Genomic DNA, 22,479 nt, shown 5'->3' on the forward strand with positions numbered 1-22,479 from the left:
AATTTTTTAAAAAAGAGCTTGTAAAAAAGAGAAAGAGGGACTGGAGAGATGGCTTAGTGGTTAAGGCGCTTGCCTACAAAGCCAAAGGATCCCAGTTCAACTCCCCAGGACCATGTAAGCCAGATGCACAAGGGGCATACACATCTGGAGTTCAGTTGCAGTGGCTGGAGGCCCTGGATGCCCATTCTCTCTCTCTCTTATTTTAGCTGCCTATTTCTATATATCTCTCACTCAAATAAATAAAAATAAAACAAAACATTTAAAAAATAGTTTAAAGATACCTGAAAATGCAGCTTAAAAAAAAGGAGAAAGATGGGGTCTCTCTGTATTGCCTAAACTGGACTCAAATGATACTCCTGACTCAGCCTTCCAGTACCTGGGAGTACAGTTAGGTATCACTATGCCTATAATTCCACATAATTTTGTAATGATCTTATTTTTTATTATTTGTGACATTTAGAAACTGTTCTACATGTGCTTATTGTCATTGAAGAGGAATTCCGAGACAATCACGCATTCTTTATCAGTGATTGTCATACTTACTATAAACTGGCATCACTTGATAAGCTTTATTTAAAACCACCTCCACAATAAAAATGGACAATGTCCAAGCTATTCCTCATGTGCCTTAAGTCATACTTCCTAAAGGAAAGACTTGGGTATTGGCCTCTGGTTATTCTGGTATTCTTTGGAAACTCCTGGAATACCTTTAGAACACCATGGAATAATTCCAGGGTGCAAATAAGCTGTATACTGATGATGAACCAGGTCTCATGGGCAGAGGAAAAAATGGACTCTCAGGTTTGAAGTGGAACAAACGCTGCTTCTCTGTGTGAGTGTACATTTGGAGCAGAATGACAGAAAGTATATGTGTCATGTTCCCAGCTGGGCACCGCAGGAAGGTGCAGGGAGAGCTGTCTACTCCTTGAAGGAGGCTATCATACAACATTTTTCAGAAGGAAACAAAGAATGCTTGATTGACCACAGTAGGAGGAAGTGTCCTCGCTGAAGGCCGGATCCCAGCTGTGGTCTCAACCCCATTAGGAAGGGAAGCAGGGCCTGGGAGGGCTGTTTCTACGAATGCTTCCTACATTGCTCTCCATGCCCCACAGGAAGCCTCACACACGCATATGCCCTTTCAGCCACGCTTTCCCCACTGCGTGAAACCAGAACGTGCACTCTTGTCGTCTGTGGCTCACTTGCCCATACTATACAGGCAGAATGGCCAAAGAAGGTAGATGAAGCTTTCTCAACAACTGCACAAGTTTCAGGCAAGTTTTATAAGACTGTGGGGTCTTTGCTTCCCTCTCTCCAAATAATCCTATATTGAAAGCTGTTTTAGGGGCCCTTCTACCCCAACAGTCCCAGAAACCTCTATGATCTTGGTAAGCTCCATGCATCACAGACAGATAACACTGGACTCCAGTGGAGTGCTTTTCTAAACATGAACCTGATCTGATTCAGCTGGGATAATGTCCATGACACAGTATCCTGGAAAGAAACAAAATGGGAATTATCTAAGTAGTGCAGACAGACGGGAAGTTCAAAAGGGGAAGGTTACAGAAAGACCTTTTGGCCTCTGTAAGGTGGCAGCAGTCCACTGCCAGGCCTGACAAAGCATCTTGGGCACCATCCACTAAAGACTATTCCCAAAAGATGGTAGCTTCAAAAACATACCTCTCAGTGAGTGCTGGAGGGAATATGAAATCAATACAGCTTTCTGGAAAGCAACTGGGTAATGCTTATCAAGACTCCTTACACATGCAAGCCATTTCGTTCAATAATTCCACTGCTGGGAAGCCCACCATAGAGGTGATATAAGATGCATACAAAATTTACTGGATGTGAGTATCAGGAATTGTGGAGAGGGATTGCACAAAAACACAAACATACTTAACTATTTAATCATAAGATGGTAAGTCGTGTGTGTGTGCATGCACGTGCATATGGTGTATGCACGTGTGAGTGTGTGTAGATGTACACACTCTATGCACATGTGTGTAGAGATCAGATTAGGACATCGGGTGTCCACCTATCACTCATTGGGGTGTTTCCTTGAGCCAGGGTCTCTCCTCCAACTTGAGCTGCCTTTGGTCAGCAAGCCATAGAAATTGTCTGGTTGTGTGGTTGTAGATGTGGGAGGTCATGTCACCTGGCTTATTTATTTTATTTTATTTGGTTTTTCGAGGTAGGGTCTCACTCTAATTTAGGCTGACTTGGAACTCACTATGTAGTCTCAGGGTGGTCTTGAACTCATGGTGATCCACCTACCTCTGCCTCCTGAGTGCTGGGATTAAAGGTGTGCACCACAACGCCCGGCTCCACCTGTTTTTTTTTTTTTTTTAATTTGAGAGCAACAGACACAGAGAGAAAGACAGATAGAGGGAGAGAGAGAATGGGCGCACCAGGGCTTCCAGCCTCTGCAAACGAACTCCAGCCGTGTGCGCCCCCTTGTGCATCTGGCTAATGTGGGACCTGGGGAACTGAGCCTCAAACTGGGGTCCTTAGGCTTCACAGGCAAGTGCTTAACTGCTAAGCCATCTCTCCAGCCCATCCACCTGGTTTTTTATGTGGGCTCTGGGGAGTCAAACTTGGTGGTTGTGAGCTGAGAGGTTGTGGTGGTTTGATTCAGGTGTCCCCCATAAACTTAGATGTTCTGAATGCTAGGTTCCCAGCTGATGGAGATTTGGGAATTAATGCCTCCTGGAGGGAGTGTATTGTTGGGGGCGGGCTTATGGGCTTTTTAGCCAGTTTCCCCATGCCAGAGTTTGGCACACCCTTCTGTTGCTGTGTCCCACCTTACGTTGGCCAGGGGGTGATGTCCACCCTCTGCTCATGCCATCGTTTTCCCCTGCCATCGTGGAGCTTCCCCTCGAGCCTGTAAGCCAAAATAAATCTCTTTTCCCAGAAGCTACTCTTGGTTGGGTGATTTCTACCAGCAATGCGAACCGGACTGCAACAGAGGTTCTCGTGTTTTTTTTTTTTTTTTTTTAGTTTTTTCAAGGTAGGGATTCACTCTAGCCCAGGCTGACCTAGAATTCATTATGTAGTCTTAGGCTAGCCTTGAACTCACAGTGATGCTTAAGTGGCATGCACTCTTAACAGTCGAGCCATCTATCTAGCCTGGTAAATCTGTTTTCAAAGGTGGGGTCTCATGTAGTCCAGGTTGGCCTCAAATGTGGTAGGTATCCTACTGTCTTCACCTCCCCAGTGCTAGGAATACAGACATGAGTCACCATATCCAGAAACATGGCAAATCTTATATCTATTTTGCCATAATTAAAAATTCAGGGATGGGCCAGGTGTGGTGGCACACGCCTTTAATCCCAGCACTTGGGAGGCAGAGGTAAGAAGATCACCGTGAGTTCAAGGCTACCCTGAGAATACAGAGTGAATTCCAGGTCTGAATTCCAGGTCAGCCTGGGCTAGAGTGAGACCCTACCTCAAAAAAAAAAAAAAAAAAAAAGTTCAGGGATGGAGGGATGGCTAAGTGGTTAAGGCATCTGTCTATAAAGCCTAAGGACCTAGGTTCGATTCCCCACAACCTATGTAAGCCAGAAGCACAAAGTAGTGCATATGTCTGGAGTTCATGTGCAGTGGCTAGAAGCCCTGGTGCACCCTTTCTGTCTATCTCTCTCTCATAAATAAATAAAATAAATTTTTAAAATTCAAAACAAGGGGGCTGGAAGATGGCTTAGTAGTTAAGAAACTTGCCTGCTAAGCCAAAGGACCTCAGTTCGATTCCCCAGTATGCACGTAAGCCAAATGCACAAGGTGGAGCATGCATCTGGAGTTTGTTTACAGTGGCTGCAAGCCCTGGTGTGCCCATTCTCTCTCTCTCTCTCTCTCTCTCTCTCTCTCTGCCTCTTTCCCTCTCTCAAAAAAATAAAAATGAAATTTTAAAAAATCATAACAAAAACTTACCAATGAAAAGAAAATATTTTGGACCATCATACAGAACTTTATAAAAAAAAATTTTGGTGGGTGAATGCATGTGAGTGTGCATGTGCACATGGACGTGCACATGCCATGGTGCACGTGTGAAGGTTAGAGGACAACTTCAGGTGTAGGCTCTCACCTTCCACCTTGAGGCAGGGTCTCTTGTTCACTGCTGCATTCAGCAGGCTCACCGCCGGCAAGCTTCTGAGGCATTCTCCTGACTCCTATCGACGTGCTGCGGTCCAGACATGCACTACAGTGTCCAGCCTCACACAGGTTCTGGGGATCCGAGCTCAGGTGCTCACTCCTGCATGGCAAGCGCTCTGTCTGCCTTGTTCTGTTTCGCGAGATAGTGTTTTACAGCCCTAATCAGCCTCACACTCAAAAATCCTCCTGCCTTAGCCTTCAAGTCCTATAATTATAGGTGTGATCTACCACAGAATTACATTTTTTTTGAAAATGAAAACTAAACAACTAAAATTTAGTTTCAAACTCAATTATAAAATACTGAAACAACAGGCAATAACTGTCAAGTTCTTCAAGCAAATTGGAAGTTGCTTATGACACAATCCAAGACGGAAAAAAGGCACAGCAGGAAAGGGTTACATTATGTGGGTCTCAGGTTTAGATGAACGAGAGTTTTAAAAAGCCCAGTAAAAACATTAACATGCTGGCAGTAGTTCTCTCTTGGTTACAGTGGGATTTCCAACTTTTCTTTTAAGAAACACTCTCAGGATGGGGGAGGGAAGTCTTGGCAGACATTAACTCATTGTGTAAGAATCAAACAAGAAGGATGCCTTCCACTTCATATCTTGTCAGTTTTGAGGTTTTTCACTTAAAGAGACAAACAGCAAGAAGAGTTTTCGGGACTATGCCAACAGCTAGGCACGTGTGAGACGAGACTGGAACTGGGCATGGCAGAACTGGAAATGACAGCGCCCATCGGTCAGCTCACAGTAGCCAGCAGTGTCAGGAGAGCAGCACAGGGTAAGGATGCCTAATCCACGATGCCTGAAGCCTACAGTGGGAGTGGGACCCAAATCTAAAAGGAAGTTTAATTGATGGTTCATAACAATTTTATATACATAGCCTGAGAGAGTTTCTACAATACTTGTAATGCATTTGACTACAACCAATCACAGGAAGTGAGGTGTAGAATTTTCTACCTCAGCTGTCATGACAAACTCCTGACTCTGGAGCATTTCAGATTTTCAGTTGAAGAGTGAACACTCTGTAGTGTCCACTTATCATCATTTCCTGTTATATTTATCTCAGTATTTTAAAAGACTGCTTCTCACTCACGCCTGACCCTTTGATTATTTCATAATGGGCCCAAAGCAACATGGGGAAACAATTTCAGACATGAAATAGCTAATGATATTGCTAATAAGTAAACAACAGGAAATAGCCTTTCTCTTCTCTGGAAGACAAAGGGAGGATGCATTACAAACAATGATGGGTTCTTTGCAACAGCCATAGAACTACTTGAATGGACGTTGCTCCTTGTTTTACATTACCCTAAAATGGATTTTCCATTTAGAATAATATTAAAAATTATGGAACAATTCAAAGAAAATGGAATCTCCTAATAAACAGTTGAATAAAATACAAATAAATGGAAAGAGGCAGAAGGGTAAATAAAAATAACTTCAATATAAAGTGGGAGAAGGAGGCCCTGGGTTCAATCCCCAATACTGCAAAAAATAAAATGTGAAATAAGTGATGTAATTCAATCATATGAAATTTACACTAATGCACAGTTAATGACATTACCTGCTTTTTTATTTTATGGGGAGTTGTTTGCTTGTTCATTTGTAAATGGGGTCTCACATTATAGCCCTGGCTGGCCAGGGACTTTCTATGTTAATCAGGCTGGCTTTAAGCTTGTGACAATCCATCTGCTTCTATACATTGGAATGTTGAGATTACACACATACACCACCACACCTGACTTTAATGGCACTGTCTTTTACCCATACAGCCTAAGATAAGAGATGGTCAACAATCACATTATTCCAAGTTTTCATTAATAAAAATTGTGTTGTTCAAGATACCTTATCACAGGTTTATAGCATTTGACCACACTACAGTAATGGTTCTAATTTTTTTTTTTTTTTGGCATGTCTCTGGTGTATGCATGTTTGCATGTGTGGGTATTATGTGGAGACAAGAGATTGGGTGTCTTCCTCAGTCACATGGCGCCTTCTTTACTGAGATAGTGTCACTCACTTGAACCCAGGGCTTACCAATTCAGCAAGTCTAGTTAGCCAGCTTGCCCCAGGGATCCCTGTGTCCACATCTCAACCTCTGGGATTACAGACATGTCTTCATACCCACCTAGCATTTATGTGAGTATTAAGGGTCTGAACTCAGGACCTTATGCCTGTGTGGCAACTGAGCCATCTCCCCATCCCCAGCTGTGGCATCCATTAGTGAAAAGTCATACAGATTTGGTAGGGCTTTTGTTTGCTTGCTTAGTTGGTTGGTTTTTCTATTTTGGGGGAACAGGGTCTTGTTATGAGTCTGGCTTGGTGCATTTTTAAAACAATACAGATCAGAACAAAAATCATCAAGGTAATTTCAGAGTTGGGCTGAACAGAACCAAGAGCACAGCCTGCAGCAGCAGAGGATGGGGAATGGGACATTATTATTATTTTCTGCAAGCCAGTTATACACTGTATTTACTATATTGTTGGTAGCAACAGTGCTAGCTTTGAAAATTTGGGTATTTTTAGAGCCAGTACACACTCACTGCCATATGTCAGCCTTATTTATGTATTGATTTTTAGCCAGGCAGGTAGAACATTAGGGCTTTGGATACTATACCAAAGATAGGATTTAAGCAGAAATTTCTATTAAAACACTATTGAAAAATTTTGGGCTAGGGAGATAGCTCAGAGGTCAAGGCACTTGCCTACAAAGTCTAAGGACCCAAGTTTGATTCCCCAGAACCCACATAAGGCTGACACACATGGTGGCACAAGTGTATAGAGTTTGCTTGCAGTGGCTGGAGGCACTGGCATGCCCATTCTCTCTGTCTCATAAATAAATGAAAATAAAATATTTAGAAAAAATACTGTTTATACATTCTGAGTCACTGCCATTTTTAAAGCAACCATCTCTGTTCTTAACTTTTCTAATTAAAATTATCAAGAAAATGATGCCAAATCACCATGGTTAAACACTACTGCATGTTTTGGGCACCACACAATAACTTTTCTGCTCGCTATAGTGATCTACTTAGTGTAGTTCATTTCTAATATGGAAGATATCTACATGCTTAAATCCATTAAAGACTGAGTGACATGAAACTGCTACTCCCTTCTATCTACAAGGCCAGAGATCTTAGCAGAAATAAATTTCACTCTTAAGCTAGAGCCATCTAATGCTAGTCCAGGCACATGAGACAAGCTGGTCAGGATTTTCTACCAACATGTGGTAAGTCCCTATGAAAGTCTTCTGGAGGGTTGCACTGTCCAGACTTGCCTGACATTCATTGCTAACCAAGCATCCTACCCATATAGATACTCAATGTGTTATTAGTCATAAAACTACCCTGAAATACAGTGTTCCCTAGAGTCTTTCAGGTGGCTCCAGCCCTAAGACCCAAGCAGTATCCATTTATTTGCAACAGCACAGACAACAGGACAGAACATTATCCAAAATGTTAAATCTCTGCATGTGACATCACCTTCCACTGAGATCTCTTAGTATACAGACAGGCTAAGATTAGCCCTGTTTCACATAGGTATGACTTACTTAGATAAAGTATCTCTCCTGTCCTAAAGCTTCAGTTATGTGAAGTACATAATGTTAAAGAAAAAAAATTACGCTTCATTTAGGCAGTGAAATTTTGTAAGCAGGGAACAAGACTGGTCTCAGCTCTGAATACAGCACCACCAAGTGGGAATATATAGCCAAGGACCAAGGTGAAGGTCAATGGATGGAAAATTACAAAGAGGAAAGAAACATGAGAAGCAGGGAGGAAATTCTGGCTGAAGTGACCTTACAGGATTCTTGCTACAGTTAGGTCAGGGTGTTGGTTATCACTTGGGAGATGATGGAAGATGAGGAAATTGGTCAGAGTTAGGGTTAGACAGGGCTTTCTGGATAAACTTAGCAGGCTTCTCGACTAAAACTAGATTTTAAAAGGGAATGCTCAAGCACTTGGGAAGCAGAGGTAGGAGGATTATCGTGAGTATGAGGCCACCCTGAGACTTCATAGTGAATTCCAGGTCAGCCTGGGCTAGAGTGAGTCCCTACCTCCTACCTGGAAAAACCAAAACAAAAACAAAGGGAATGCTCAGAAAAGGTTCAGAGGTGCCTAGAGAAGGTTCAGGAACCTAACTAAAATTTGGGAAAGCAAAGAATGTCTCAATATACATCCAAGCCTAAGGGAGGAAAGACAAAAGGCTTAGTTGATTAAAATGCCATGCATAATTTCTAAGAAGAGTTAACTCCAACTAGAGTAACCTACCAAGAGAGGTAGTATGGGAACCATTTGAAGGAAGAAAAGACATTTGACGTAGAGATACAATAGTGGGCAAGCAAAGAGGAAAGAAAAGACATTCCAGGAATTTCCCTAAATACTGATAAACGGGTCAAATTCCTTGGCACAGGAAATCACTTCATACCAAAAAAAAGTTTCTAAGTTCTAGCTAATGACTGAACTGTAAACAATGCTGTTCAAAGTAAGAAAATCCTAGAACAATGAAAGATTTTGGACATTCACCAAATTCATAGCACCATTTCTACATTTAAAGCCTAATGCTTTGCCCAGTTACTTTTACAATCCCATACAAATCCCACATGATTTTAAATGATTTTAAAGTAATACAGATGTCATTTCAAATTATGCAAATATTAAAAAACAGATAGTAATTAATGTTATATTCCCCAAGGCACAACTTAGATGAATTCTGAGTATGCTCCCATGTAACGGAGAAGAATTTTAATGGGCACACAGTATCAGCTGGCCTGAAACTCGGGCCAAAGTGATCTTACTGCTTCAGCCTCCCAAGTGCTGGGGTTCCAGGTACACGTCACAACACCTAGCTCTCCCAGACTTCTCATAGGCACTCATCTTGCACTGCTGTGTAACCAAGACAGCTCATACATACAGACGCTATTTGCATGCTGGTTTACCTGGGGATTTTTTGTTTGATCTTGACTGTGCCAAGTGAGACTGTCGCGGCAGCAAGGGTGAGGAAGGCAGAGACATGGAGACACCTTTAGCCAAGCTCACACGATAGATATCCTCTGCTGCAGGAAGACTGCTCGCAGGACAGTCACCACCATGACCAGGGGGCAGGACGGGAGTCTCTGAACTGAAATCACCTCCTGAAATGGAGAGATGATATCTTAAGTTACACCACCTATGACAACTTGATAAGAATTTACATCCTAAGAGACATTCTTAAACTATAATTCCCATATACCCAAAAATGCTAAATTTCTTTTAAAATTCTCCCCCAGCACCACATTACACTTTTTTTTTTTAAACCTGTGAGGTGAAACTCAGACTTTACCCCTCAAGTATCAGTGACCTTTGTAAAGAATCTCTTTCTGCACCAGCCAACTGAACTGGTTTTATCCCAAGCAATGGGTTCACAAAGTCACAGATCTGAGATTAGATCAAGATCCAGTAAGAATGATCCACAAGATTTTAGCTGAAGTTCAAAGTGGGGCTCACTGGCTTTCTGTGGGTGTCAGTGGGGCAGAGTCCAACAGTAAGAGCTCTCCAGACCTCCATGCCCCCACTGCTTCCACATGCCTCCTCAGCACCAGCTCTGTTTGCTGAGCCATGTTTACTCCACACTTCTAAATGCCAGCCAGCTCCAAACCACCACAGAGCTGGAACCAATGACTAGGCGAGTTCCACTGGCACTTAAACCCTACATGGGCTTGGACACAAACTAGGTTACCATTATGAAATTAAACAGACTAGCCTAGGCAAATCCTCTAAAAATCTGCAATTCACAGAGGAGTAAGGGCTCTTGGCAAGAAGGAAAGGAGGGAGGGAAAAAGGAAAGGCTAGTTTGCATGTACTCCAGTGATACTCCTTGCTCCCACTACTCCTTCCCCCAGTGGCATTCCCTCATTCCCTCACTCAGTCTGTACCATGAAGCAATGAGGAACTGTAGGCAAAGAAGGTGAATCATTATCCCGTAGATTACAAAGCAACTTCAAAGCTTTACATTATAGACATTGGAAACGAAAAGATACATGTAACTTTTCCATACACAAAACCAGTCACTCTGAGAAATGTTACCCAACTGGTTCTTGCCATGACTTCCTAGTTCTTAAAAAAAAAAAAAATCAAATATTGGATTTGGAAAAACAGAAAATAAAGAGAAAGAAAAAGAAAAATGTGAGCTGTCTAGCCAGGTAGGAAATCTTTTTTTTTTTTTTTCCAGATTTTTGTGCATAAAGTTCAAAAAAAGGGATGTGACCCAAATGCACCAGGCCTAAGTTGCATTGCTGTGCTTGTTTTCACCTTAGGAGGCAGGGAGGAGCTTCAGCCCTGCCACATAGTGGGTGTAAGGCAGGCTCAGGCCTCATTTCCAAGGGCAACACAAAATCAATAGAACTGAGAACAGAAACACCAGGAGCTCTGCAGTGGGCAAGGGGGCAGAGCAGGAAGGTCACCCCACAAAGTCTCACTGAGGCATCAATAAGCTAGGGAAACTAAAGATGCATCACTAATTACCAGCATTTAAAGAAGAAAAAAAAAGTTACTAGAAACACTTCCCTAGAATTATAAAAAAACAAGCACATTCATGGCAACAGACCAAGACTGATTTCTGTTCCTGAGAGAAAGGCCAAAGAGGGGTTAGTAAAAGCTCTGCCCGCCACCCCCCACTCCCCCCACCCCCATTCCTGCCTCCCACCCTCACTCACCCTGCTTCCTTGGAAATCACTGCAAGATACCGCTGTCCCCAACCCCCAGGACCACAGGTTCTGGAAGACACTTCTTGAGATCCTTGCTCAGTGCATTAAGCATCCAGATTACCTCCACTTTGACCAACAATGAAAGACAGAGCTACCAGCCTCCCAATGTTGCTAGCTGTCCACTACAGTAGAGACCCACAAAAGGAGGGACAGCTGTTTTCTCTGGTCCAGTCCATAGCTCTCATGATCCTCCTGCCACCTGGCTTTCACATGAAGAATGCAAGCTGTACTGTGCCTGCATGATCACTAGAATCTTCTGACCTGTGAATGTTGATGCAAGTCACAGAAGGAAGACACAGAAAAGAACTTACAAAAAGCTGAGGTCACAGACCCACAGTTACACAAACATAGGATGTGGGGAACCTTGACCAAATGACACTGATTTTTCTACATAGCCCTGTGGCTTCCCTTATACTACCTAAGTGACAGATCTGGTTGTCAAATGGTGGTGGGATGAAATGACAGTCTTCTTATGTGCTTGGAAGGATTTCTAACCTACACACAAATAAAAATCCAGACTTCTAGTCCCTTAACTTGTATGGGGGCATAAAAGAAGAGAGAAAAACAGATGCCACAACCAGAAATTTAAAAAGTAAAGCTCATAACTGAGAAAAGGGTTGTTATCTTGAATGCCTAGAATTCTCTTAACACAGACATCAGGAGTTGATAGACAGAAGATTTAAAGCCTTTCCTAATTATAAATTCTGCCTATAAACTTTGTGGCAAGCAAAGCAAATTATTTTCATTAACTGCAATTCTGGTGGGACACATTTCCAAAGCATGCCACAGCCACGAGACCCTCAACCTGTGGAGCAGCTGGGCTCTGGCGCGCTGATTTTATACAGGATGTAATAAAAAGGGGACTTGGAGACGGACTTGAGGTGGGATGGGGCTTCTATTTCAACTTGACTTTGGCATCTTATGATAATATCTGTCCCAAACATGCTGTTCTGTTTGGTTTTTCTGGAACAATTAAACTTCCGGCCTCATTTTATTAGAAAGGCACAAAGCAGGGAAAGAAGTTGAATGGGTAAGCAGGAGGTGAAAAGCATTGAAGGAGATCCAGCAGCTCTGAGGCAGGAGACAGCACTCCCGAGCCTGCAGCTTTAGCTTTAACCGCATGGGGGACAGGGACTTAAGGTCAAAAAGAGCCCAGGGCATCCCATGACACCAGAGGTAGAAAGTGAAAATCTCTTGGGGCAGCCATGTGAACAATGTGATACGTTCTGGACGACATGATACCAGAAATTCCCCGGCTGATTGAACATTCCTCAGCAGATGCTTAAAGAGGTTTAAGAGGCATAAATAAAGATGTTGCACTACAATAACCAGCATGGCTAGTACATTTCTTTCAGACTTGAATAGATGTTGTTTCAACTGCAATCTACTTTATCCCTCATCTCAATTAAGGAATGAGAGCGCACTTCAATCACTCTTCCTGCTGCTGCTGCAGAAAGGCCAAGGCACTACAGGACAATGCATCCCCTCTGGGGTATGAAAACCATGTTATAGATGACCAGGATTGGCCAGGCCTCCTCCTGCTGCCCTGGTAGGTGTTTCCCATAGAACATTTACACACCATAGAGAATTGCATCAACCCCAGCGTGCTTTCATCTCAGGGCCCCTCTGCTCCAATCACATCACTCACAGCAAAGAAGCAGGGGTGGGAAGCACAGTTGGCACCTTTCCCCAACTAGCCAGTGCAGACTCTAATGAACATATTCATCACTCCATAAGAAAAAAAGAGATTCCCCCCCCAAAAAAACCCCACATTCTAAATGAGTTTAAATAAATCAAGGGTAAACTTTTTTTTACATTGTTGTATTTATTTATGAAAGAGAGAAAGCAAGAATGAATATGGGCATATCAGGGCTTCCAGCCACTGCAAATGAACTCCAGATGCATGTGTCACGTTATGCATTTGGCTTTACGTGGGTACTGGGAAATCAAACTCTGGTCGTTCGGCTTCATAGGCAAGTGTCTTAACTATTGAGCCATTTCTCCATCCACCCTTTTTCTTATTTTAAAATCACCAATTTCCTAAATTTCAAAAATAAAAGATCAGGAAGGGCATAGGGACAACTGGCCACTTATAAGGCATTCTATGCCTAAAATAAATAAAAATTAGAATATGCACACAAAGGTATATAGCAGAAGTCCTAGTGGGCAACAATAATACAATTACCAGAGGGAATAAAGATATACAATAAAGCATTTAAGTAGGCAGAAAAGGCATGTGATGATAGTTTTTTATTTTAATTTTTTTCACGATTACAGACTTTAAAAGGGGATTTAAATACACAATGGAAGAAAATGTAAGCTGGGAAGAAAAATGTTTAAAGGTGGCCATGCAGAATGGCAAAGTCAGACCCTGCAGATTAAAATACATGGAGGACAGGATTAGAGAAGGCTTTAAAAAAAAAAAAAAGGAGGGCGGTGAAGGCAAGCAGAGAAAACCAAAGCCTATTTCAGAAAAGGTGGACCTGAGAAAGACAAGGGTGAGCTCAGACATTCAGGTAACTAGGTCTGCAGAGGCAGGAAATTCACTGAAGTGGCTTGAGAAGGCGGGGAGGAGAGCTTAGAATAGAAAGGGAAAGATGCTCTGTTTATCCAGCTCCAGAAAACAGGGCTGGGGCAGTACATTTAACTAGGACATTAAATGTGTATTTGGTGTGGCTCCTGCTTCTGAGCACACTGATATTTCTTAGACATGTTCTATCCTAATGGTTTATAACCTCATAACTCATATATATTTACAGTAACCCAGCACACTGGAAAAGATTTCCTCCACAAGATCCAGTATCATTTTTGAACCCTGTACATAGCTCTCTCTACATGTGAAAGTACTTAGAGCATTTATATCTTATGGGATCTCCTAGCATCTGGCCAGAACTACTGATCATTAATGCACATTTTCAAAAGAAAGTCAGGATAAATGCATTCAAGTAAACAATTTTCAAAAACATATTCACACAATTATGACTAATTCTCAAACAATACCATCAAGAGGCAAGAAAGCAGCTAGGCCCCTAGGGTCCAGGAAAAATAAAACTAGCCAATGGATTAAAAGGATCCTTTTGTCTTCAAAACTCCAAACACTGAACTCCCACAAGTGCAAAAACTGTCTTCATACTACATGGGGCAGAACCAAGGGTACAAATCAAATGTGCCTTGCCCTGATAAAAACGAGTAAGCTGACTGGCATTTACTAATTATCCAAGTTTTACCTTTAAAACATGTCACCATGTAAGAGTTTCTATGCTTTAAAAATGTATGGCCTCAGAAAAACACCCTTCCCTCCCTCAGAAGCACACAGGCTTTCACAGATGCAGGAAGTCCTGGTCAGGCTGCCAGGTGTATACTATCACCTCAGATAACCTTCACACCCTCCCTATGAAGTAGGCACCGGTACTCACTCCCTTTTTGGTAAAAGAAACCAAGACACTACAAGGATAACTACCATGGCCCAAGGACACTAGCCAATATCAGAGCTGAGTTTGAAGCCAGGCAATCAAATCTGAAATCCATTTTCATGGTAATGCTCCCCTTCCACAAGGCTGCTGAGATGGGCTTTCAACATTATGTCATTCTGTATACTTAATAGGAAAAACCAAAAATAGGAGATTTAGGTCTATATATGCAGTTCTCGGCCTACTGTGTAAAGAAACCTGTTCCTTCATCTATTTTTCCAGTTCCATACCGGCTGGTTAATTAGTTCCAAACACTCCTGAAATGCTCCGCTGCAGAAGCGCCCAGGACTTGTGATCATTAATTTTCTTTCAGTCACACCTTATGCTGCCACCACACAAACGGAGTGGATCTGAGAGATAGGTGTTTAGTCATCAAGCTCCTTAAATAGCTTCCTCTCACCTGGTGCAGTATGTTCATAAATCCTTGCAGCATGTGCGTCTGCAGCTTCTGCAGCATGAGTGCCAGGGCCCGTCTTCCTCCTGCTGGCCCGCATGAGGAACAAAGTGGTCCACCCATGGCTCAGAGCAGCCTGGAAATGTTCCTTTGATATCTGTGTGCATTTGTTACTCTATATTTGCTTAGCAGCACACAGACGTTTATCCGGGTCCCTGGGGGGTGACTATACCACAACTCAAGTTCTACAGCCCTGCCAGACCTAACACTCCTAACCTCCCTACCCCATCAAGGCAGTGGCTCTGCACCCCCTAGTGCAGGAAGAAGTCCAGGCCTCACCCAGGAAGCTGTTGTAACCAATGCTAGCTCAGGTCATGAACCTTAAAGATCCTCCACAAGACTCTGATATATAGCAGGGATCGAGAGCTCCCAGAGCAAGAAGTCCATCAAGATCTGAAGTGCTTGTGTTTCTTTTTTGTTTTTATTGTTTAATTATTTTGTTGTTGTTATTTTTTATTTTCATTTATTTGCAAGCAGAGAGAGCCAGGAGAATGAGAGACAGAGAGAATGGATGCACCAGGATCTCCGGCCACTGAAAATGGGCTCCAGATGCATCTGCCACTCTGTGCATCTTGCTTTTGGTACTGAAGAGTTGAACTTGGGTCACTAGGCTTTGCAGACAAATGCCCTAACCACTAAACAATCTCTCCAGCCCGTATTTGTGTTCTAACAAAGACAGGAGAAGAAACTCAGCCAGGAATGTTAGTGCACACCTGTAAACCCAGCACTGGGGAAGGTGAGCCTGGGCTATATAGCAAGATCCTGTCTCAAAACAAAACATCAACAATAGAAAACGTCAGTGAATAATCATATGAGCGTTCAGAATGTAGATTTCATGGCTGTGTACATGCACAGACATATGTTTACATGCTCACGTGTTTATGAATGGACAAATGGACTAGAAAGACACATGAAATCTATACTTCTGCTGGGAACAGGAAGTGACCAACTGGGAGGGAGCCCTGGTGGGAGGCTGACACTTGTCTATGGTTAACATTCTCTTTGTGCATGTCTGACATAAATATTTACATTTCTATTCCCAAGAATAGAGCCATGTGTATATTTGAAGATCTTTAGGCTTAATGGGCCACTTGCTATGGTCTGACTTGGCAAGTGAATGAGGTGAAATTCCATTCTGCAATGTATGTGCTCAAAGCATACCTGCCCAGGGGTGAGTTTGTCTTTAGCAGACAGATGGACCCAAGAAAAGGGGGAGGGAGGAAGGCACACTGCCCACACTCCATTACTGACTGGCAGATGTTTCCTCTCACACCCTGCACTCTTTTCACGCCAGCTCCAGGTCATCCCTGCTGCCGGGGCAGGGGAACTGCCAGTTGATGGAGTAGGCCGGGTGGAAGTGGGCCACAGGTGGTTAAGACACCAACTCCTGTGTGTAAAACTGCACAAAGCCTCCCTAACAACCCGAGCAGTATCTGTAGCTACAAAGAAAAAGGCAAAAACTCACAAATGTAGAAAAGAAAAAAACTGCATCCCCAAAATAAGGGACTGCTAGAAAAGAAAGGGAGGGGCAGGGAGGGGAGACCACAGGCATTATGCATAAACACTCAGCCCTCCTGAAGCTCTTTCCTAAAGCTCTGTCGCCAAGTACCACAAACTGAGTGGCTCAAAGAGTCCAAAGTTAACGTCTCCCATTTCTGGAGGCCACCAGTGCCATGAGCCAGGCCCGCTCTGGAGACTGAGACTGAGAGGACAATCAAATCCCTGCCTTTGTCTTGGCCTTTCATCACGCGAACCCCTGCCTACATCATTGTGTAGCATTCTCTCTGTGTGTCAGTCTTTTTGTTTCATTTGTTTAAGACAGAGTCTCACTCTGTAGTTCATGTTGTCCTGGAACTATGTAGCCCAGAGTATCCTCAAACTCCAGGCAATCCTCCCACTTCAGCCTATCAACTGCTAATATTATAGGCATAAGCACTATTGTAGTTATGTTTGCATTGCTGGGACAAAACACATGACCAAAAGTAGCTGATGAGAGAAGAGTGTTTATTTTGGCCTACGGTCTTCTGAGGAAGTTTTGGTATGGCAGGGAAAAGATGGAAGAGCAGAGGCTGGACATCACATCTTGCCACAGCAGCTGGCAGTAAGTACCAAGAGTCACCTGTGCACTAACAAGGGGGATTGCTGGTCTATAACACCCCTAAGTCCCCTCCAGCAAGGTTACATCTCCCAAATTGCCACTAGCTGGGGACCAAACATTCAAAACACAAAAGCCTATAGTGGACATTCCGCAAACTACCGCAAGCACCATGCCACTAGTCTCTTCTAAGCACACCTGACACACTCAGTAGGAGCTTTAATTTATTTTAACTTGATTATATTTGCAAAGAATATATCTCCAAATACATTCACTTACACAGGTACTACATTGAAGGTTAGGTCCTCAACATATCTTTTGGGGGGAAACAACTAAACTCACAATATTTCTACCCTCTAACATCAAAAGCGAGAAGTCAAAAATTAACAGCTGCTGGTCATGATGGCACACACCTTTAATCCTAGCAATCCAGACGCTGAGGTAGGAGGAACTCGGTGAGTTCAAGGCCAGCTTGAGACTACATAATGAATTCTACATCAACCTGGGCTAGAGGAGACCTTACCTTGGTGGGTGGGGGGAGGGAATAACACCTATAAAAGCTGAGGGAGGGGACAGCATGACTAAATCTGATAAAAGTGAACAAAATTTTCAATTATATGTTGTATCAATCAAAAACATTCTGAGGGCTGGAGGGATGGCTTAGCGGTTAAGCGCTTGCCTATGAAGCCTAAGGACCCTGGTTCGAGGCTTGATTCCCCAGGACCCACGTTAGCCAGATGCACAAGGGGGCACATGCGTCTGGAGTTCGTTTGCAGTGGCTGGAGGCCCTGGCGCGCTCATTTTCTCTGTCTCTATCTGCCTCTTTATCTCTCTGTCACTTTCGAATAAATAAATAAATAAATAAAAATAATTTAAAAAAACATTCTGAGTACTCAAAGACTTAAAAATACACAGTGTATTTGTGATTTGGGGGGAAATAGGCTACTTATGAGAAGAAGCAAAATTAACTCTTCAACAGTAGGGACTTTATGGTTTTGAAAGAAGGAAGGATGCCACTCTATCACCCAAGCCTCCTAGCACTTCAGTTCATTATCCCTCTCCACCCCTTCTCTTTTAAGAGATGCACTTTATGAAACACACTTCATCCTGTAGTGGAGACAGGATCTCTTACCTTATCTGGCTGGGTAACCTCTTAAAATAATGACTACAGCTGTTCTGCCAGGATTTGCTAACAATGACTAGCATTTTTACATGATTGGGATCCTGGGCAGAGAAGGCACTCTTTTGTCCCCACCCATCCCCTAAACAAGCACAGAACACCACAAAGATCATTTTCAGTGCCAAAGAATAAGTTATATAAAAAAGAAAAATCAGCTTACCATATGATCAGCATTTTTTAAACCATGTGGAATAAGCATCTAAGCCAGTATACACAATGTCTTACATGCTGCATGACAACAATGAGAAAACAGTACCAACCAAAGCCTTAAAAGGAAGCTCAGGAAAAAACTGACAGTAACTATGCTTGAGGGCACAGGAGCACGGGTAGGTTTTGTCTTTCTTTTACAGTTTCAGTTTTTATAGAAATAATGTTTTGTAGAATAAAACACACTTGATTTTCTAGTCAATATGGTTTTGAAACAGAAATGTGTACCCATCTCTTATTATTTCTCGAGGTGATCTAGCAAAGCCATTCTATTGACTACATGTCAGGTTCCAGACCCCTTTTCCTTCATCTAAGTTCCTCTAACATAGCCACTATTAATGTCAACCACTGGGCTCAGATTTGACCTTGTCTAGCTAACATACTTGACCCATATTCAGGCCTTACTCTTGTCAAATGATCTTTCCTGTTGATTGTTCTTTAATAAAGTCCTGAACTGAATTCTGCCCAGTTAGTGTTTTGTTTTGAGACAAGGTCTCCCCATGGGGTTCAAGTTGGCCTCAAACTCCTAGAGGGCTGGAATTATTGGCATGAACCATAGTTTCCAGCTGTCTTTGCCCCAACTTGTCTTCAACTTCCATGTCAATTTTTTTCTTAATGCTAAACCTCCTTAAAAATAACCCAACTAAGAATGGGGAGATAACTCAGTGGTTAAGAGCACTTGTCACTTAAACATGGGGGCCTCTGAGGCCACCAGAGCTCATGTAAAAAGCTGGGTAGAGTCATGCACATTTGTAACCCCAGTCCACAAGGGTGTGAAAGCTAGAAAATCATTGAGGCTCAATGATGGAGAGAATCTCTGGGTTGAATAAAAGGCTCTGGCTCAAAGAAATATGTGGATGAGGAATAAGAAGTACCCCTGATTTTTTCCTCTGGCCTTCCCACATGCATATACATAACACATCATCCGCACACATATGTGCACATACCACCCATCACATACACCATACATAACACATCACACACATGCCAAAAAATATACTCTCTTAATTTATAATAGAAAAGTTTTACACCAGGCATTGTGGTGCACGCCTTTAATCCCAGCACTTAGGAGGCAGAGGTAGGAGGATTAACGTGAGTTCAAGTCCACCCTGAGACTACACAGTGAAATCCAGGTCAGCCTGGGTTAGAGTGAGACCCTACCTCGAAAAGCCCAAAACAAAACAAAACAAAAGTTTTTACATAGAACTTTCTTGAGGTAACATAAGAAATGGTAACAGGACCAATGTACTGAATATCTCATACCTGTGTCAATGGTACCCCACAAGCTAGCAATACAGCAGCCTATAACTGATACCACCTGCCAGATGTCCAACTGTTTAAGCCTTTCCCCATCTTGCCTACCCCTACCAATACTGCCAGGTTTCACAAACCCCTGAAATTCATGTCAAATGGGATCCCAAAGAATACTTCAGAATCTTTAGTTCTGTCTTAACTATAAACGTATGCCTGGGAGTATTTATCATAATCAGGATGGTTGAGCTAACAATCATACTTGATGGTGGTACTTTACTAAGTGCCTTCTATACATTAGTTTATCCATCCCAGTCCAGTTAAAGTAGATGCTGTGTTTGGTCCCTTGGTGCTGACAAGCAAACTAAGGCAAATGACTTACCTGGTATCGTAGACAGCCTCATGTTGCTGGAATGAACCTCCAAAACACACATAGTTTATGGGAGGAGAAAGGACTTATTGAAGCTTACAGATCCAGGGGAAGTTCCATAATGGTGAAAAGAGAAAATCCACCACCAAAAGCAAGAGACCAAAAAAAAAAAAAAAAAAAAAAAAAGGCAGCCAAGCTGCAGGGAACCCAGGCAGAACTCAGGCAATCGGCATGTCTTAGGCTGGAATTCCCCAAACACACCTTAGGGCTGGACCCTAGGGTCAGCCCACAGTGACACCTCCTCCAGCCAGAGAGCTGAGAAGCTTTAATCAAACTCCTGAATCTATTATCTATTCAGGGACATTTATTCAAGCTACCACGCCTGGAATCCCATATCTATGAGGAGCAGACCCAGCTTGGAACCCAGGCAGCCTGACTCCCAAGTCAGAACCCTGGATCCTAATATCCACTGGTCTGTTCTCCCCGGTGGTGATGCCTTAAACCAAGGTGCAAACTGAGCATGGAGCACTTTACGGTGCTTAAATTCTGTCACCAACAGATAACTTAACAAGTCACGTTTTTCTAAATGATAATCATCAGGAACATTCTGTCATATTGGACATGCTGACATTTTGGGGGTGGAAAATAAGGAGGGAAAAAGACTTTTTAGAACAATACCATCACCAGTACACCACCCCCTCACTCACTACTCAAATCCAAACCCTGGCAGTCCCATCGGTAAAGCTGTCTGCCAGCAGGCTTCGCCACCACAGAAAGGGGGAGAATAGAAGGGAGCTGCCACCACTGATCTTTCAACTCCTTACATGGAAAAAGAGAGCTACAGACATTTTTTTTTGAGGGGGGGGGAGGATAGCTCAAGGTTTCTAGGCAGAATACAAAGTTTCTTTCCCACAAAACATATTAAAACTGTAATGCAACCAATTCAGTTCACATTCTAGGAAGAAGTCATCCATCCAAATTAACTGGGTACATGTGGCTATTTACCAAGGACCTCTTCAGATAGGGAGAGAGTGAGATGACTATATTTTATTTCCCATATTCTTGCTTGACTGTCACAAAAAATATCATTGCTCAGTTTTCAAAACAGCAGCTTCAATGACATGTCTGGTAAAATATCTTAGCAACAATGTCAATATTGTCTCACTGCCACTAACCATATTAACATTCCACTCTAATCATGATTTCTCAAATATAAAATGGAATGCAAGTTATTTGCTTCATTCATTCTTTGGGTATGTCCTTGGGAAGAGACCATGCATATTAAACATCAAAATTATATTCACTAGCTATCATTTTTGTAACTCAAACTTGTGAGTATCTGGATGTATATAAGTAAATGTTGACCAGAAATCAGCAAAAACAAAAGGACCACATAGAATACAATGACAAGTGGCTTTGATCAAATCCTGCCTCTTATTATTTCTGTAACAGAATCCTTTCCATTCTCTGCTTATGTATGTATATGTATGTATGTGTGTATATGTATGTGTGTGTGTGTGTATATATACACACACACACACATATATATATTCAAGTTCATGTTTATAGGATTGACAAGAAAGTTTACTAAATAATGGAGAGTCTGCTTCTCTCAAGAATTTCCAAAGTTACATATATACATATATCTATATAGCTGGTGGTAGAAACTATCCATGTAGTGACATAGAAAACAGCATACTAGCAACTTCCAAATCTAACCATTCAAAAAACTCTCTTCTAATGTAATACTGAGTAGGTCTGGTGGGAACCTGATCTCAATGTAGGTGAAAATACCATGTTTAGAAAACACTGAATACCACAGTTATGCTGGAGCCCATTCTCCTTTAGCCAAGGTGAGCAATGAATCTCATCCACACCACAGTCAAATGCACACACATGATCTTTGCAGATACAGATCCTTGCATGCAGGGATCAATTTCCTGCCCACTTGCATCTCCTAGCAAGCACATGCCCTCCCAGACTGTTTACAGCCGCTGTCCCTGAAGCACTCTGCTAAGGACATGCCTGTGAAGCAGCTCTTAGCTCCATCTGTACCAGATGGAATGGCCACGGTCGTGTCTGCCACACAGACAAGCAAGTTAAGGAAACAAAAAATCCAAGATGCCACCATTTCATTTACTAAACTCAAAAGAGGAGTGTCAAGGGGCAGAAAAGCACAGTCAGAATGGTACAGAAATTCCTAAATATTAAATGAAATATTTACTATTGTCCAGGCACTATTAAGATATATTTAATCCTCACAAAAATCAAGAGGGACTAGTCACCTCGAGTATCAGTAATGAATTGGTTTCAAGATCCTCACTGGATACCAAAATCTTAGGATGTTCAAGTCCCTGATCTAAAATACCAGAGAATTTACATATAACCGTCACACATTTTCCTGTATACTTTAATTACTGCTAGATCTCTTGTAATACCTAATAGAATGTAAATGCCCTAGAAAAAGGGGCTGTGCTGTACTGGGGGGGGGATATAACAAAAGTGGGTCCACTGTCTGAGTTCATATTTTCAATGCACATGCACAGGATGCACATAAGCAGA

At 42.4% G+C, this 22,479-nt stretch overlaps 1 protein-coding gene across 4 annotated transcripts in view; it reads right to left on the reverse strand.

Annotated features, from left to right (window-relative positions):
• Nucleotides 1-22,479, reverse strand: part of Tanc1 (tetratricopeptide repeat, ankyrin repeat and coiled-coil containing 1) — a 255,800-nt gene that overhangs the window by 120,959 nt on the left and 112,362 nt on the right. For all 4 annotated transcript variants that reach the window (XM_045146817.1, XM_012952495.2, XM_045146816.1 and 1 more), the window contains one exon: nt 9,085-9,279. In XM_045146817.1, the coding sequence (XP_045002752.1) occupies nt 9,085-9,279 (195 nt within the window). The remainder of the gene's footprint in view (nt 1-9,084; nt 9,280-22,479) is intronic.

Source organism: Jaculus jaculus, chromosome 4 (genome assembly GCF_020740685.1).
Source record: "Jaculus jaculus isolate mJacJac1 chromosome 4, mJacJac1.mat.Y.cur, whole genome shotgun sequence".
NCBI classification, from domain to species: Eukaryota; Metazoa; Chordata; class Mammalia; order Rodentia; family Dipodidae; genus Jaculus; species Jaculus jaculus.